This window comes from Puma concolor, chromosome E2, assembly GCF_028749965.1.
Source record: "Puma concolor isolate L17-30 chromosome E2, mPumCon1.1.hap2, whole genome shotgun sequence".
In the NCBI taxonomy this organism is placed as follows: Eukaryota; Metazoa; Chordata; class Mammalia; order Carnivora; family Felidae; genus Puma; species Puma concolor.
The window spans coordinates 28,415,496-28,433,416 of NC_141681.1; the positions used below are offsets into that span (position 1 = coordinate 28,415,496).

General features: G+C 43.5%; 3 protein-coding genes across 5 annotated transcripts in view; all 3 read right to left on the minus strand.

The window, feature by feature from the left end:
- Positions 1 to 789: 789 nt before the first annotated feature.
- On the minus strand, positions 790 to 9,223 carry ARL2BP (ARF like GTPase 2 binding protein). 2 transcript variants are annotated; one of them, XM_086689382.1, is made up of 6 exons: positions 8,883 to 9,223; positions 8,161 to 8,222; positions 5,341 to 5,447; positions 2,867 to 2,952; positions 2,558 to 2,654; positions 790 to 2,035 (listed from the first exon to the last, which is right to left on the minus strand). In XM_086689382.1, the coding sequence occupies exons 1-6, from the start codon at positions 8,918 to 8,920 to the stop codon at positions 1,961 to 1,963; spliced, it is 465 nt and encodes a 154-aa protein (XP_086545508.1). In that variant the 5' UTR covers positions 8,921 to 9,223; the 3' UTR covers positions 790 to 1,960. The 2 variants fall into 2 exon arrangements, with proteins under 2 accessions (XP_086545508.1, XP_025776417.1); XM_025920632.2 differs by having other exon boundaries at positions 790 to 2,111; positions 8,883 to 9,221.
- Positions 9,224 to 11,077: 1,854 nt separating this feature from the next.
- The window catches only part of NLRC5 (NLR family CARD domain containing 5), a 227,302-nt gene continuing 220,458 nt past the window's right edge, over positions 11,078 to 17,921 (minus strand). Inside the window, exon 50 of the transcript XR_015244780.1 lies at positions 11,078 to 12,667. The gene's annotated coding sequence lies outside the window, so the exon portion shown is untranslated. The remainder of the gene's footprint in view (positions 12,668 to 17,921) is intronic.
- RSPRY1 (ring finger and SPRY domain containing 1) overlaps positions 14,079 to 17,921 on the minus strand; it is a 43,931-nt gene continuing 40,088 nt past the window's right edge. For both annotated transcript variants that reach the window (XM_086689374.1, XM_025920724.2), the window contains exon 15: positions 14,079 to 15,629. In XM_086689374.1, coding sequence (XP_086545500.1) covers positions 15,533 to 15,629 — 97 coding nt within the window. In that variant the 3' untranslated portion in view covers positions 14,079 to 15,532. The remainder of the gene's footprint in view (positions 15,630 to 17,921) is intronic.

Consider the following 17,921-nt stretch of genomic DNA (forward strand, 5'->3'; position numbering starts at 1 on the left):
AACTCATTTTCTTTTGGCTTAAGAAGAAACAAAGTCCTAGGCAAGGTCTTACCAGTTTCTAACCTGCTAACACACAGCCCACTGCACTGCGGATATTAACATGCTTCCTCAAACAACTACCTTTCGGTGAGGCCGATGCCTCCCCGATCCTCAGACCCTGCAGTTGAAGGGTCTGCGCTTCCCTGCGCTTCCCATGGGCGAGGAGGTCTGAGCAATATGACAGGGCAGCTGTCATGGAGACTGGGCAGGATGGCGGGCTTTCTCATCCCAGCCAGCCTTGAGCCCCATCAAAGGTGGCACACGATGACGGAAGTCCCTGTGTGGACAGAGACAGGTTTCTGGTTTTATAAAATCAGAAAGCCTATCTGCTAATAGTAAGCAACAGGCTTGCTTTTTTTTTTTTTTTTTTTTTCTGAGTGGAAAAGAACTGTTTACCTCTGCTGTTGTTCATTTTTCGTTAAGTCCACATACATGGGTTTTCTCAACCAGGTCTTCATCAAGTACTTCGGACATGCCCAGCCTACAGTGAGTAGCCCTTTATAGAAAAAGGGCAAGAAGGGGCAGCAATGGAAAAAGCTGGCTCTGCGAGGGCCTCTGGCTTTGAAAGACCAAAGCAGCAGTGACCCCGAGGGCAGGGGTGATAGCCAAGAAAGGGGAGGGACTCGTGGAGAATGACGGCTCTTGCAATGCACCTCCGAGTATATTCATGGTACAAAAGTATTTAATAAGTGCCACGCATCAGTACAGAAAGAGTCTACAGCTCACACTTTAAGACCAGAACAGCCAACCGAAGTTTATAAGTATAGTCTTATTTTTACTTAAAAAAAAGAAAAAAAAATATATGGAAGGTACACATTGAGAATTGAAATACTATGTCTTGTCTTTCTAGAGATGTGACATCCATGTTTTCTGGTGATTTCTATGAAACACTGCTAAATCAAGGCGTACATATGACTAGTGAAGCTGTTTGCGCCCTCCTCATGCTGAGCCAACCCAGCGGAACACCGCCTTGGTAGGGAGATCTGGACAGGAAGGAACTGCAGAGGCCCTACTCCAACAGAAAACCTAACAAACTGATTTACACAGAAGGGTAAAGTTTTAGCAAACCTGTACGAACACTTAACATGCTGTAAGAAAGGGAGACCTTTTAGCCTACTTCCAGCATAAGCACACACTCACTGGTGCCCAGTAAACTAGGTGCACCAACGTAGAAAGCATCTTTGCTTTCATAGCACTAATAGCTAAAAAGCACACAGTATATAATACTTTGATCTTTAAGTGGGTAATCATGGAAGCTCCAAGATTATAGCCACTAGGTTAGCCTGAGTATTCATCTATAAAAATAGTTATCTATAAATGCTTAAAAGAATTCTAGAAACAGACTACATCAGGACCAGCAGAAGACAGAGTGATGCAGGGACTGCCGACTGTAAGACAAGGAAGTGATTTTCACAGGTAGCTTCAGGTAAGGGGCATCTCTGTTATTCCTACAGCCAGGACCAGCTGGGATGGGAGCTGCTGCAGAGGGCAGCTGTCTCAAGGAACAGCCTAGAGAAATGTTCCCACATGGGTAGAAACCCCTCTGAGGCTGCAGGACTGAAACTGATACATATAGGAAGCTGTTAGCACACAAAAAGCCTGATGGACAGGCGGGGCCAAAGAGGGGTGGAGCTGGTGGGTTCTTCCAAATGCTGCTGACCTACCAACGTTTATGCTGGGGATGGGGTCCCTGGGGGGATGCTGGCCTCAGGCTTGCTCCAGAGGAGCCTGACTCAGGCCTGAGAGAGGGGTCTACTTGGGGAGGAGTGCTAGGATTACTGAACACAAGGTGCTTCAGGGGCCTAGGAGGGTCAGATGGACTGTCTTCTGACCCATCAATACTTAACGTCAGCAAAGAGTTGTGGAACAGAGCCCGTCTTTCCAAGATGTATTCTGTCACATAGCCAAAGCCTCTTCCAGTCTATGGGGCTGGCGACGTCCAGGAAGATATCTCTGCCTGGTGGCAGGGCCTAGTGTCGCAGATCATTCTGGGAAGCTGGCACAGGGGATGATTTACACAATGAAGTCACCACTAAACCACTGCTTAAATCCAGTCCCCGGCCTTCTTTTTCCTGCATGAGAAAAAGAATCCCAAGCGGCAAGGAAGAGGGAAAAAACACGAGTCCTTTCCTAGCTCCAAACCCTGCCTGTGGCACAGGGGGAGGGAGGGTGGAAGGGGGTTATTTTGCATTCTTGTTCAGCACTGGCCCGGTCACTCATAAAAAGTATACCTCTCTTCACTGAAAAATACCTCTTTTTCCTATTAAGAGTCTGCCTTATAAGAAAGGCAAGGCAGTTAGACCTGCTTTTTGGTTTTGTCCCTCTGATTATTTAGGGATTACTTTAAGAGGAACCTGGGTCCTGCCCAGAAGGCAGCTGCTCACTCTGGACACCTTGCTAGCTGCCAGACTGATATTGGCCAGTCATGGGGAGAAACGTGGCAGCTGGTCTACTAGGAACTATCTGGAACTATCTCAATGGTTCCATGTGGCTAATGACACAAGCAAGAGGGACTTACTGCTCTGTAGTCCAGAAACATTTCCTTAAAAGCCAGAAAATCTGTGAACGTGAGCAGCATGTCAAATATGTCACCAGCCACTTCATCTTTATGATGCCTGCAAAAGAAAAGGATGGCTGTTTCATGGAAGACTGAAACAGATTCTGTCCCTTCAAGATTCCATTTGCAGATTTTAAGGGCCTTCCCACCCAGGACCTAACCGCCAAGGGCTGTAAACCTTCATGATCAAGCAATGAAAAAAAAAGGTCTTTTTTCAGAGTAAAGGAGAAAGGGAAAACAGGCAAAAATGCAGAGTCAAGTTCAACTCACTGCAACGTTGTCGTGAAAGCTACCATGTTAAATCCAGGAATCCGTTCCAGGAGCTGTTCTTCAATATACTTTTCTACCAAAGAAATCTGTAAGAGTAGACAGGATCTTGGTTTTAGGAAAACAAGGCAGCTTTTCAGAAAGCCTGGCCTCCAACGTTCGCAAACATTTCCTGAGGGCCTATTTTATGTGCCAAGCTCCATGTTGAGCACAGGGGATACTAAAGAACCAAAATACAGCTCCTGTCCTCAGTGAGCATGTGCCCTGGCACACCACGGGAGGGAGGCATCTGCAGGTAATTACCCTGTGACAAGATGAACGCGCTAATGTAGGTAGAGACCGTGAACAGCAGGGCTCCCACCCCCACGGCAGGAAGTAAGGAACGAAGAGGGGCCTTTTTTCTTGGGTAGATGGAATCTGTGCAAAAAGAGCATACAGGTGCCCCTGGCTGGTTAAGCGTCTGACTTCGGCTCAGGTCACGATCTCGCAGTTTGTGTCTTTGGACCCCGTGTCGGGCTCTGTTCTGACAGCTCAGAGCCTGCTTGGGGTTCTAGGTCCTCCCTCTCTCAAAAATAAACATTTAAAAAAACATTTAAAAAGGAATATATAAAGAAGCATACTGTTGGAGGTAATCACAGGTTCCTCATTGTAAGCTGAGGCTTGACTTGGGGAAACCATCAGGTATGCCATGCTTCTAAGGTTAAGAAAGTTCTCGAGACTCAAACCTCTTCTCAAATGAGACTGTTCTAGGAGGCTACCGGAGGCCTCAGCACAATGGGAAGGCCCAAGGGTCCAGAGTTGAAACTCCTGGGGATCTAGCCTTGGTTTTCACTTCTACCTAACGGTCATGGGCACCTGATTAGATTACACAGTAGAAAAAAAAAACAAAACGCAGATGTCACTTGAACAGTAAGTGTTTGAACTGCACGGTTCCACTTATTTGTATTGATAAGTACAGCACAATACCATAAATGTATGTTTTCTTTATGATTTTAGTAACATTTTCCTTAGCTTCCTTTATTGTAAGGATACAGTAGTACAGAGTATCTATATAAAATACGTGTTTATCAACTATCTCCATTATCGGTAAGGCTTCCAGTCAACAATAGGCTATTAGTAGTTATGTTTTTCAGGAGTCAAAGGTTATACACAGGTTTTGTTTTTTTTTAAATTTTTTTTGTTTGTAACGTTTATTCATTTTTGAGAGACTAAGAGAGACAGAGTGTGAGCGGGGTAGGGGCAGAGAGAAAGGGAGACAGAATCCAAAGCAGGCTCCAGGCTCTGAGCTGTCAGCACACAGACCGACACAGGGCTCAAACCTGTTAACTGTGAGATCATGACCTAAGCTGAAGTCAGATGCTTAACTGACTGAGCCACCCAGGCACCCTTATACATGGATTTTCAATTGTGCAGGTGTGGGCACCCCTAGTCCCCATGTTGTTTAACTGTATTGTGTGCAAGTCAAAAGGTCAATATATTGTATATGAATACAATATACATATGGTATACTATATATATATATATATATATATATATATATACACATGTATATATATACACACACACAGCGTATATGAATGCAAGGTTTAGTGAACCCATATATTGTAACTGAAAACGGGATTTTGATCAAGCCAAGCATTTTCTAAAACAGAAGCTGGAGGAGCCCCTGGGTGGCTCAGTCAGTTAATCCATTCTTGATTTTGGCTCAGGTCACGATCTCACAGTCAACAGTGTGGAGCCTGCTTGGGACTCTCCCTGTCCCTTCCCTACTCACTCTCTCTCCTTCCCTCAAAAGAAAGAAATAAAAATAGGAGCTGGACAAAAATCATCAAACACCCTCAAGAACTGCAGAAGAAAGCAATGGGGGATTCTTTTTTTTTTTTAACATTTATTTATTTTTGAGACAGAGAGAGAGAGAGAGAGAGAGAGAGAGAGCGAGCGAGCATGAACAGGGGAGGGTCAGAAAAAGAGGGAGACACAGAATCTGAAACAGGCTCCAGGCTCTGAGCAGTCAGCACAGAGCCCGACGCGGGGCTCAAACCCACGGACCGTGAGATCATGACCTGAGCCGAAGTCGGACGCTTAACCGACTGAGCCACCCAGGTGCCCCAGCAATGGGAGATTCTAACTACAATTCCTGGCAGTTACTGGTGGCAGCTTCTAAAGTCCTCCAAATGTCAACATCTTAAAAAAAAATTTTTAATGTTTCTTGTTTTTTTTTATAGAAAGAACACAAGCGAGTGAAGGGCAGAGAGAGGGGGAGACACAGAATCCGAAGCAGGTGCTAGGCTCTGAGCTGTCAGTAAAAAGCCCCACGTGGGGCTCAAACCCACAAGCCGTGAGATCATGACCCGAGCGAAGTTGGACACTTAACTGACGGAGCCACCTAGGTGCCCGAAATGTCAACATATTTGGATTCTGAATTCACATTTTAAAGAAATTCTAATCTCTGGGGAAAGAAACAGAAAACCACTTACATATTCATTAAAAATAGGTGTGTAGGTGAGTTTATTCTCTTCTGTGTCTTCAAACTCCTGGTAGTACTTGTCCATGAAATTCCTCTGTAATAACTGGAACTCGTCATCTGAACAACAGGAAAATTTTATTCTTTTCAACGGAGATTAAAAACCATTGATTTATAAATAGGCCAAATTCTATGTCAGCAGAACTGCTTCCTAATGGTCAGTCTCTAGGAGAGGGAAAGCTAATAGTGTTTTAGGGAAGTGTTCAATAGGACACCGATGTTCAAGTAGCCCAGTCTTTTTATTAATAAATATTAATATTTTAAAAATAGTAATTTAAAATATTTAAATTTAAAAATATTTTCATAATTTAAAAATATTATTTTTAAAACCCAGTCTTTTTATTAATAAATATTAATATTTTAAAAATAGTAGTAAAATATACCTAACATTAAATTCATTATTTTTTTGTTGCAAGCCCTTCTAACATGTCACATAAAGTTTAAGAAACATATCAAATGCAGTATGCTAAAAAACCAAGAGTCACATAATATCACATTTTTCTAAGTCCTGTATTTAGTATTCCACATCAATGAGTCTTCGAGGAAAGGCAGGGGAGGTGAAGCCTTCTATTAAGAGTCTAGCTACATCCTTACTCTCATACCTCTGTGGTTCCTGATAGTTTGAAACACATTAAGTATTTTATTTTACTATTTATCTTATTTACATCCAAAAGTTAGCATATAGTGCCATAATGATTTCAGAAGTAGATTCCAGTGATTCATCCCCTGTGTATAACACCCCGTTCTCATCCCAACAAGTGTCTTCCTTAACGCCCCTTACCCATTTAGCCCATCCCCCCACCCACAACCCCTCCAGCAACCCTCAGTTGGTTCTCTGTATTTAAGAGTCTCTTAGGTTTTGTCCCCCTCCCTGTTTTTATATTATTTTTGCTTCCCATCTCTTATGTTCATCTGTTTTGTATCTTAAATCCCACATATGAGTGAAGTCACATGATATTTGTCTTTCTCTAACTTTGCTTTTAGCATAATACCCTCTAGGCCATCAATATAGTTGCAAATGGCAAGATTTCATTCTTTTTGGTTGCCGAGTAATACTCCATTGTCTCTATATACCACATCTTTATCCATTCAATCTGTCTATGGACATTTGGGCTCTTTCCGTACTTTGGCTATTGTTGATAGTGCTGCTATAAACAATGGGGTGCACGTGTCCCTTTGAAACAGCACACCTGTATCCCCTGGATAAATACCTAGTAGTGCAATTGCTGGGTCGTAGGGTAGTTCTATTTTTAACCTTTTGAGGAACCTCCACACTGTTTTCCAGAGTGGCTGTACCAGTTTGCATTCCCATGAATTCACTTTTTTTTGAGAGAGCACGGAGGTGGGGGAGGGGGGTGTAGAGGGAGAGAGAGAACCCCAAGCAGGCTTCATGCCCAGTGGGGAGCCCCCGACTGTGAGACCGTGCCCTGAGCTGAAATCAAGAGTCAGACCACCCAGGCGCCCCTAAGTGTGGTTTGGTGGCATTATGTACACTCCCATTGTTGTACAGCCATCACCACCATCCTTGAGTCCATTTTAAACACACCCATACGGGGTGGCCTGGGAACTCCATCACATTCCTTTCCCACAACAGAATGAAATGGATCTCTTACTTGAATATGATTTCAGCAGCTGTGGTGGGAACAGCGTAGTGATCAAGCACATGGGCTCTGATCCTAGCTCAGCCACGTCACTTGTGTGACCTTGGGCACATTTCTTAGTTTCTCTAAGCCCCGGTTTTGTCAACTAGAAAATGAGAATGATCCTAGTACCTATCGCATAGGATTGCCAGGTGGAATTCAGATGAGGGTTGGTAGAAAGACTGGCTTATAGCCAACACCTGAACGTGAGAGAACAGGGAATTTTAACAAGTGCATACAATAATTACTTCTAAAAATAAAAGGAAAGCTTCACAAATGACCTAGACTTTAGGGTAAACACCCTGAGGTCAAAAAAGGCTCATTTTCCCATGGCACACAGGGTAAGCAAAGGACAAAAGAATTCAAGGTATTCCTCAGTATTCCCCAGAAATCTTCACCTCCACACAGGACAAGGGCTTAATGGTGAAACACCTGTATTTAGGCATTAAGGGCATGAACTTTCTTGGGACCTGAAGATTACAAACGTGTGGGTCAGTGATTTTCAGACTAAACTAGACTAAGAAACATCACTAGCACCACCACAGTAAAGGTTTCTTTTTCGCCTAATTCTCAGAAAACTCAGACAAAAATTTTCTCAGAGTTTCCCCTTCCCATACATTTGTCTTAAACCTCGGGTGCCTGTTACCGCTCGTTACTTAGCAGGTCTGTGCACACCAAAAAAATGAATGCACGAATAGGAACTCAGAACCCAGGAAAATACAGAACCAGCGGAAATATGGCATTTTATTTTCTTCACGGACACGCGCGCTGTGATTATGGCACTATGCTGTGGTTTATGGCACAAAAATGTTAAAACTCAAAACCAAAAAAAAATGGAATTCCTCTTATTCTTTGAAATAAGTCCCTCCTGAAGTTTTGCCAAGAGGTCCGTAACGTCTAGGGCCCCACTACCTGGATAGCTGCCTTATAAGACAGCTATAATAATTATGATTATTACTTGTTAAAACAAGGAGAACGTTTGCCTCTAAAACCACTTAATCTCACTTAACATGAGTCTGTGCTACATTAAAAATTATATGCAGCTTGCTGTTTTCTCTCAACATTAACCCTCCAAGCTGCAAAGGTCTAAGAACTAGAGACAGCACAGGTGAGACTGTGGTAAGGAAGCTTACCCATGATAATGTCCTCTAAATATCCAACCACAGCATCAAATTCTGCATCGGAGGCGGAAGAGCTGAAAAATATACCTGGATTAGGTGCTGTTTCAAATAATTCGCTTTAAACAACTGTATTAGAGACACTTTCACACAGGTGCAAAAGAGGGCAGAAAAATGAACTTCCATCACCCAACTTCAACAAGAAAACGTACTTTTGTGACATTAGGGTTCAAGGGCTCCATTTTCAGAAAACCTGTTATGACACAAGGAACTACAAAAGGGACATATAAAGGGAGCAAAGGCTCACATGGCACATCTTAAGGCTCCTCGTATTTATGTATTTCCTTCGGGTTTACTCACCGCATCTTCGCTATCACCCCCCACCTATCAGCTTGTGAGCGTGAAACTGGCGCGAGCGAGATACTGGCCAGGGGACAATTGGATTGGAAGTCCCTGGAGGTGGAGGTGGTGGAGGGTCCTCTGACCCGTGGTCGGACCTTGGCAGCTCAAACCAGGGTCAAAGCCTGGGGAATTGTGATGCAGGCGTTGATCATCGCGAGACACTCGCCCCGCACTCCCGTCCTCAGGGCTTGAACCCGGAGGTCACAGCAGCCGCACAATCAACAGCGGGAACTAGGGAGGAGCCTTGGCGGTCCCTCACCCCCACTCCACCCCTCGAGGACACCCTTTCCCCAGGGCGGAAGCCGAGGCCTCCCCGGCCCGACGGCGTCACTCACAAGGACAGGGCGAAGCTCTCTTCCTCTAGGGCGTCCATCGCCGCCGCCGCCGCATCCACGCGCGGGGCGAGCAGGCCCGTCGGACTCTTATCCTGCCCGCGGCCCGGGCCCAGCCTGCGCTCCGCTCCTAAGAGCCCCAACCGGCATCTGGGAGGTCTCGCCGCCAACGCCGCGGCCGCTCACGGCCCAAAATATTGGGCCCGGCGTGCGTGGCCCGTGCTTCAGGCTCACCGGCGGCAGCCTCGCGCCGGCTCGGCCCCACGCGGGGCCAGGCCTCTCCACGCGCGCCGCAGCCACCGTGAAGTACAGGCGTCAGTTACCCACAACCGCCGCGCCCCGCCTCCCGTCACCATGGCCACCACAACCCCATCCGCTGCCCCGTGGCTCCCAAGAGCCAATCACAGGCGCGCGCTGCTAGACGCCGGGGGCGGGGCAAAGATAGGGAGAGGAAGCCAGGAAAGGGATAGAGAGACGCGAAGGGAAGCTCCTTGGGCTTCAAGAGGCAAGCCTAGGGGTTACTGGGTGTTCTCTCGGTGTGTGGGGTTAAGTCTCACATCGCACCCATTTTAAGGAGGAAGGAATCGAAGTTAAGAGCCTCAGTTTTCTCACTTGCAACTTGTCGGTAAATTACAGGATTTAAGAAGATTAAATAGTTTAAAGAGGGTTGTAAGAGCACTATGAACTGCAGACTTCTTGAGAACCAGTCCCTCAGCCTTTGAATCGGATAATGCAGACCTCTGGCCTGCCTGATTGCCAGATGCCTGTTGGGGCTCTCAAGATAGTTACTCCTTTTCATGGGAGGAAAGCCCCACTGCAAGAAGTAGACATAACTTACATCATACAGTATTCTCTTTCTCCCTCTCTTTCCCTCTCTCTCTGTCACACACACACACATCATAAACGTTATCTGGCACTTATTAGTTTCTTGGCTAGTTGGGCAAGATAAAAGTTGACACTCACTTTGGACAACACAACCAGAAATCAGATAACTTTCAGAAAAACTCCCCTCCCAAACTGCCAGATTTTGTAAAAGGATTCCCTAGAGCTGATTTCTCTTTATTGGATCGCTAGGCATGGCTGTTCGGTTGCATTATACCTTTGGGCCAAATGTGTGTTACCTGTCTAGAGTGGTTTAAGGTCTGACTTCGGTTTGATCTGAGGGTCAGATGGCCAGCCTGAATGGACATTTTGAATGGACATAAAATAGATATCGGTGGGGTCTGCAACTAAAAATGGTTACCAAGACATAGTTGTATCCAGGGTGAGATCAGTTCTCAGAGATATATACTATCTGTATATCTATATCTATACTATATATATATATATATATATATATATATATATATATTCAGCACCAAGTAGAGGACAGGTATCTCTAAAGGTTTGCTGATTACCTGGACTGAGTTATATTTAAGTCAAGTACCCATTTTGCAGCTCAAAGCAAACTCAGCAAATTTCCTCATGACCTATTTTCTCTATAAACTACTTATTTCTTCTGGACTAAATGAACTTCCCACCCTTTTCCTACTTCTAAATCATATATGGAATCAGAGTAGAGGAGAAAACTTTGTGATTTCATCTGTTGCTGGTTATTATCTACTGCTGTTACAAACCATCCAAAAATTGAGTAGCCGAAAACAATTATTGTGCCCACTAATCTTCAGTTTGGGCAAGATTTGTTAGTGACAGCTAGTCTCTGTTCTACTTGTCATCAGTTGGGGCAGCTGGAATGGGGCTAGAGGAGCCTCTTCTGACATGCTCACTCACATGGCTGGCAAATAACTGTTGACTCTTGTCTGGGGGCTCAGCTGTGGATGTTGGCCAGATGGCTGGTGGTTGGAGGGGACGGGGTCCTCAGTTTCTTTCCATGTAGGTCTTCCCAGAGATGCATGGGTTTTCTCACACCATGGTTGCTGGGGCTAAGGGCAAATATATCAAGAGACAGGAAGTGGAAGCTACCAGCCACTTAAGGACTGGGAACTGGCACAGTATCACTTCCAATGAGTTCTATTGGTCAAACACACACAGAATCCACCCAGGTTTTAGGGGAGGGGCATAAACTTCATTTGTGGATGAGAGGGCTATCAAAGAATTTGTGGCTATTTTTAATCCACTTCATCATGTCTGGCCTTAAGAACAAATGGGCATAAAGATAATAATAGGTACCCATATACTCAGGCATGTGCTAGTTACTGTGCTAAACATTTTTTTAAATATTTATTTTGAGAGAGAGAGCATGCACGTGAGCGAAGAGGGGGAGAGAGAGAAAGAGAGAGATTGAGAATCCCAAGCAGGCTCTGCATTCTCAGTGTAGAGCCCGACTCAGGGCTCAATCCCATGAATCTTGAGATCATGATCAGAGCTGAAATAAGAGTTGGAGGCTCAACCAACTGAACCACGCAGGCACCCCGTGCTGAAAACTTATAAATACATTGTCTCTTTTTGAAATACTTGAAACTCTAGGAGAAAACAACAACAACAACACCCCACAATTCCTGTGAGGTATCTTCATTTTAGAGATTAAGAAAGGCTAAGCGAAATTAGAGAAAGACAAGTATCACATGACTTCACTCATATGAGGACTTCAAGACACAGAACAGATGAACATAAGTGAAGGGAAACAAAAATAATATAAAAACAGGGAGGGGGACAAAACATAAGAGACTCTGAAATATGGAGAACAGAGGGTTAGTGGAGGGGTTGTGGGAGGCGGGATGGGCTAAATGGGTAAGGGGCATTAAGGAATCTATTCCTGAAATCATGGTTGCACTATATGCTAACTAACTTGGATGTAAATTAAAAAAAAGAAAGAAAGGCTAAACGAGCTGGAACTGGGTCCAAGCTCACACCCAAGGGCATGTTTTAACCATCATGCTATAAATAGCTCCAATTCCTGAGTTGTCAAATACTCCTGGAAATCAGAATGTGAAGTTTTTCTGCTGAAAACAGAAGTGGCCTTTAAAGAAAAAAAGTGAAAATTTAAATATATTAAATATTTTTCATTAATAATCATTTCTTAAATCCTTTGTGGGTTAGCATTAAAAATTATTTTATTTTAGGGGCGCTTGGGTCTGGGGTGCTCAGTCGGTTAAGTGTCTGACTTCAGCTCAGGGCATCATCTTGTAGTTTGTGTTTGAGCCCTGCATTGGGCTCTGTGCTGACAGCTCAGAGCCTGGAGCCTGCTTCAGATTCTGTCTCTCTCTCTGCCCCTCCCCTGCTCACTCTCTTTCTCAAAAATAAACATTCCTGCTTGAGATTCTTGGTCTCTCTCTGCCCCTCCCCCCCCTTGTTCCTTCTCTCTCTCTCTCAAATAAATACATTTAAAAAGTTGTTTTATTTTAGAGAGCGAGCATGAGCAGGGGAGAGGGGCGGAGGGAGAGAGAGAGAGAGAGAGAGAGAGAGAGAGAGAGAGAAAGAGAATCTTAAGCAGGCTCTGTGCTCAGCACGGAACCCAACACAGGGCTGGATCTCACCACTGCAAGATCATGATCTGAACTGAAATCAAGAGTTGGACTAAGCCACCCAGGCGCCCTGACATTAAAAATGGTTTTAAGTGAATAATGGACAATCTTGGAAAGAGCTGATCTTAGTTGGATAGTTTGTTTCATGGATACATATTCAAGATGTTTGAAATTCATGCAAAAGTCATTTTCTGCAAATGAAATTGATTTCTGTGATTGAATCCTGTTTCCTGGTGTGCAAATGGCACCAAATTTACTTTGCTTTATCAATCTCATTCCAAAAAGACGGCAATTCACTAAAACCTTTTTTTTTTGGCTGGAACCCTAGTAGCATTACCCCAATGAATCATTGGAGAAATGCCATTACTTAATCCCCCTCCCTGCCCCAGCCTAGCTTTCAATTTCTCTTAAAATGTTTACATGCAGTGCAGAATATGAAGCTGTTTATTCTCTTCCACATTGCTTGCTGTTCCCTGTTTTTTTTTTTCTATGTGGTCTTTCCCTTTGAAGCAGCTCCAAGATTATAACTTTGCTTCCATCCTGAATACCTTTATCAATATTGAAGTCCTTTTGTCATATGGTCTAGCAGTGAAGAATTGGAATAGACCATCTTAGGAACAAAATCCAAGGGTAGATTTCTAGAAAGCTAACGGGCTCCTGCATTCCTCTGATTTGTGACAGATTACCTATTAATTCTACTTTATCTCCACTAAATTTATAGACCACCTTCACCTCTCTGCTGGACTTCAGAGTATCTCTACTGGTCTTACTAGTTCCATATTTTGCTTTGTCCTGTCTTGTACCCCCACCCCACACCTCTCTTTTCCATTCTCCACAAAGATGCCAGAGCTATCTTTTAAAACGATGTAACAAAGCACTTTAACAAAGCTTAAACTCTTTCGCTTTCTATTGCACTTGGGATAAAATAATAAATGTTTAACATGGCTTCATGAGCAATCTCCTCACCTCTCCAACATGGGAGCATACTATTCTACCCCCTTGTTACGGGGGTCGTCCATCAGATCCTGAGGCTGAGCTCCTTTTCTCCTTAGTTAGGCCTTCACCTGTAATGCTGTGCTCCCATAGCTACATAGTCCTGGAAGCTTGTCCTCACTCAGTCTCTCTGCCTGGCCATGTCCTACTTTTTCCTTGGGAGTTTTGGGGCGCCTGGGTGGCTCAGTCGGTTGAGCGTCCGACTTCGGCTCAGGTCATGATCTCACAGCTCGTGAATTCGAGCCCCACGTCGAGCTCTGTACTGACAGCTCAGAACCTGGAGCCTGCTTCTGCTTCTGTGTCTCCCTCTCTCTCTGCCCCTAACCCACTCGCATTCTGTCTCTGTCAAAAATAAGTAACCATTAAAAAAAAATTAAAAAAAAAGGGAGTTTTTACTAATATTACTTCCTCAGGGAGGTTTCTTCTGCCCCTCCCACCCATCTAAATTAAATCCCCCTCATTCTCTCATAGCACCCTAATCTTGTAAGGCATTAACAAACAAATATATTGTCTTCTCCCCACTACCAGCAGCTCCACGAATAGATCTGTTTTGTATACCACTTAGGCACAGTACCCAGAGCATATTATGTGCTCAGTAAAGATCTGTGGGATGAGTAAGTGATTACCTTTGCTTCTTAAAATCTAATACTTGATTCTCTCCTGCCCTGGAAAGTAGCCCTGAAATCAGAGAGGGTGAGGTCTTGGGACCTTGGCAGCAGGCACCAATGAAAGTTGTGAAATCTTACTCAAAAAAGGCAACAAATGTTTTATTTCTTCAATGCAAATTACTGTATTCACCACAAGCTAAAGAAGAGAACATATATATATATATATATATATTTATATATATATTTGAATTTATGGAAGACTAAAGACATGGAAAAAATCCAGCACCCCAACAAGTACGGCCAGGAAGGAAATCATCTCTATAATAGGACAGTTTAATGAATTACAAACAAGAAAGGGTAGGAAAGGAGGAAAGAAAGATGTGCATTGAGTTTAAGACACTGTAAAACTCAGAAGACGTATTTACTATTCAAGTATAAACTCAGTAAGGACTTGGCATAAATTGAAAGGCAGCTGCTGAGGTACACCATTATAAAATAAGTTCTATGAATTTACAATTCTACCTTCCAATTTTCTGGGAGAAAAAACCAAACTCTTGAAGGTCTTCACCAGAGACCCTGAGAGGGATTAACACTTTTGATGAAGACATAGTCAGCAATCCATGATTGAATATACTATTCAAAAACAGGTATTTATTTAAAACAACAGGAATACGTGCTCTCAGACTGTCCTCTAAGAGTTTTTGAGACTGTTAGTTCAAGAGTTTCAAAGTATATTACTTCCAGAAACAATACTGATTAAAAAAAAATTTTAACAAAAAACAAAAAACCTGATTTGATGGTACCTTAAAAATACCCTAAATACCAAATTTTCTCCAGTCTAACATTGCAATTAATTTAAGAATTCCTCCCGCATTGTTAAAACATTTTTTCCTCACAAAATGCGGATACTGAAACTGGATAGAAACACCATGAATGTGAAAATACACCAGTTTTCTGCAGTTAAAAAAAAACTACAATGTTCTTTGGAATCACGGAAATATCAAAAATTGGGTTTTCTCCACAGTCTGTGCACCTTCTTTCGGGCCCTCCATGTTGCTTGTAGTATTGACCTGTGTGGTTCTGGTTTATAGATTCAAGTTTTGCAGGGCAAGATCCACGCTTAACACACCGGGGCCTCTCTGACCGGTTGGAAGTTATGCTTAACCCAGAACCGCTGTCATTTACTTCTCCATAATGACTTCTGCCCCAAATAAAAACTTTAGAATAGGAGAGAAAACATCCTGTTAGACATTCACATGAACCCAACATGGGAGAATTCCGGTGTGGTTTCAGCACTTGGGAGGGCACTGTCTCCTAGCGTGTTCCATGGAAGTACCACAGGCCTAGCTGTTAGCATTCAGCTTTCCTTGGCCTTAAAAGGAATTTCTCAGGGCTGGCAAGTTGGGTTAGATTCTAAGAGAATTTTGTCTTTGACAAACTACCATTTTTAGCATAAAATCTGGCCATGGCTATAAGTTTCAATGTGCGCACAACTGATTAGAGATGTTTTTTTTTTTTTCTTTGTTTTTTCTCTTCAACATTGGCTGGAATTGAGTAGAAATAAGTCCATGATGCCTCTTCACATGTGTCATGAAATATGAGAAATCTGTCTGACTCTAGACACTATTTCTTTGCGACACAATGGGCAGGTCTCCAGTTGCAAGGCACAATCCATGCACAGGTCACTAAGGAGAAAGATACAAGTGCCAGTTAGGTTAATGCTTCAGGAGGTCAAACTGACAATGTGCCAACTCAGTCTAAAATATTAACAAGCTGGCTAATTGAAAGGGTAATCATTACACATGGTTAAAAAATGAAGCAAATATATGAACAAACAAGTCTCTCTCTCATTTCTGATCCTCCCTCATCTTGTGAGGAGTAAGTAAAAAGTTCAAGTATATTCTTCCACAAAGTCTGTATGTACACGAAAAAAACTTACAGAAGTGTATGGTAGGTCGAGACACAACACGCTTTGTTTCCCAGACAGCTAGCCACTTATCCCAATATCAAACAGTCCATCTTGCACTGCAGATTTGACACGAGGCTTTTATATGTGAAATTTTCACTTGTGGTTAGTTCTATTTCTGGGTTTCTATTCTGTTCTCCACAGTTCTGCCATTCTTTTTATATATGGGGAGCGAACTATTAGCATTTATTTTAATATATCTTAAGATGTGGTAGGTAGTTTGGTCCCCTCTGTAACTCTTCTCTTTCAGAATTTTCTTGTCTTATTTATAGCATGTAAGTTTTTACTTATTTTTTTTAATTAAAGTTTTTAACTTATTTTAAGAGAGTGAGCTGGCAAGCAGGGAAGGGGCAGAGAGGGAGAGAGAGAATCCCAAGCAGGCTCCACGCTGACAGTGTGGAGTCTGACACGGGGCTCCAACGCACGAATCGTGAGATCATGACCTGAGCTGAAATCAAGAGTCGGATGCTTAACCGACTGAGCCACCCAGGTGTCCCAGCATACAAGCAAGCTTTTAAACTAGCATTTCTATTTTCAGAAGAAAAAAAAAAGTTAACCCAGATTAAACTTATGGTTTAGAGAAAAGTGTCACCTTTAAAACACCAACAGGACTTCCTATCCAAGAACAGACCCATTTATTCAAATCTTATCTTGCATTCTTTAGTAGTTTAAAAGTTTTCTTCTCATAGGCACCACATATTTCTTGGTACGTATTCTTAGACAGCCCTTGTTTATTTTTTTTATGTACTTGTTTAAGTAATCTCTATACCCAAAGTGGGGCACGAACTCACAATCCCGAGATCAAGAGTTGCATGCTCCACTGAGTGAGCCAGCCGGGTGCTCCTGGCCTGGAGAGGTTTAAATAGAATCTACCCAGCCCCTCAAAGTTTGAAAGAATTATCAGTGAAACCATCTGGGCTTAGTGCTTGGGGCGGAGGGAATGGAGGGCAAATATACCTTTGATAATTTCAATTTTCTTCTACGGTAATAGAAATGCCTAGGTTGTCCATTTCATCCCAGGGTCAGCTCACGACATTCAGTTTATCCGGATTTCCTTTCTTAACCCTTTAAAATTGTTGTTGCTGCTGAAAGTTGAGCTAACTTTTCTTATAACTCTTTACATTTCCTCTTCCAATCCTGTTTTGTATATATCTATTACGGAGGCTAAGATAGCTGGTTCTAAGTTTTTAGATTTCAGCCCTCATTTACAAGTGCTCATTGTGAGCAAACCCACTGAGAAGGCCAGAGAGCCCGAAGACGAGTTAAGACCAGATACTGCTCTTTGGGATCTTAACATCCTCCCACAAACAAAGATCAAAAGGGGTATCGAGATATCCATCCTTTAAACTTTGCATCTGCCTGTGAGGCCCTAATAACTAAAATCTTCAAAGGTGCTCAAACTGAGAATTCTAGGCTGCAGAGTCAATACCAAGGAAATAGCTACCGCTGGAGTACACCGTGCCTTTCTTTTCGAAGAGAAACTGGTACAGTGAGCAGTGACATAAGATACACAGCATGCACCTCCCTTATCAGCCAATTAGATAACAACCCACTGCAAAAGTTGGCAAGGTAGAGTGAAGGGCCTAGACTAAGCCACACCTGGAGGTGACAATTGGGGTCCATCACTCAGACTCTGGACCCTCAGGAGCTCTGGTGGCTAAAGCTCTGTCAAAAACAAGAGCAGGGCAGGAGAGAGGATGTGCTGAGTTACAGGGAGCTGGCCTGGAAGACTGGCCCGGGCACTGCTCACCCACAGTCAGCACACATGCCTGGGCCAGGTCAGGGCCAGCCCACTGCCCAGCTCCTCTTTCTGTTTCCTTTCTAAAATTTATTTAAGTAGACTCTGTGCCCAGCGTGGAGCCCAATGCAGGGCCTAACCGACTGAGCCACCCAGGTGCCCCATCTCTCTCTGCTTCCAAACTCGGTTGGGAGGCCTTCTTGGGGGCGTCATACTTGCTGCTCTTGCTGATGTTTAGACACTGTTTTACAGGATCCAGGCTGCCTTCTAGTT

Coding starts and splice junctions, on each gene's coding strand:
- ARL2BP (XM_025920632.2), bottom strand. CDS start 8,920: ATGGACGCCCTAGAGGAAGAGAGCTTCGCCCTGTCCTT. Junction 8,223..8,882: donor GAGAGCTTCGCCCTGTCCTT/GTGAGTGACGCC, acceptor TATATTTTTCAG/CTCTTCCGCCTCCGATGCAG. Junction 2,655..2,866: donor GCTTTCACGACAACGTTGCA/GTGAGTTGAACT, acceptor TTTCTTTTGCAG/GCATCATAAAGATGAAGTGG.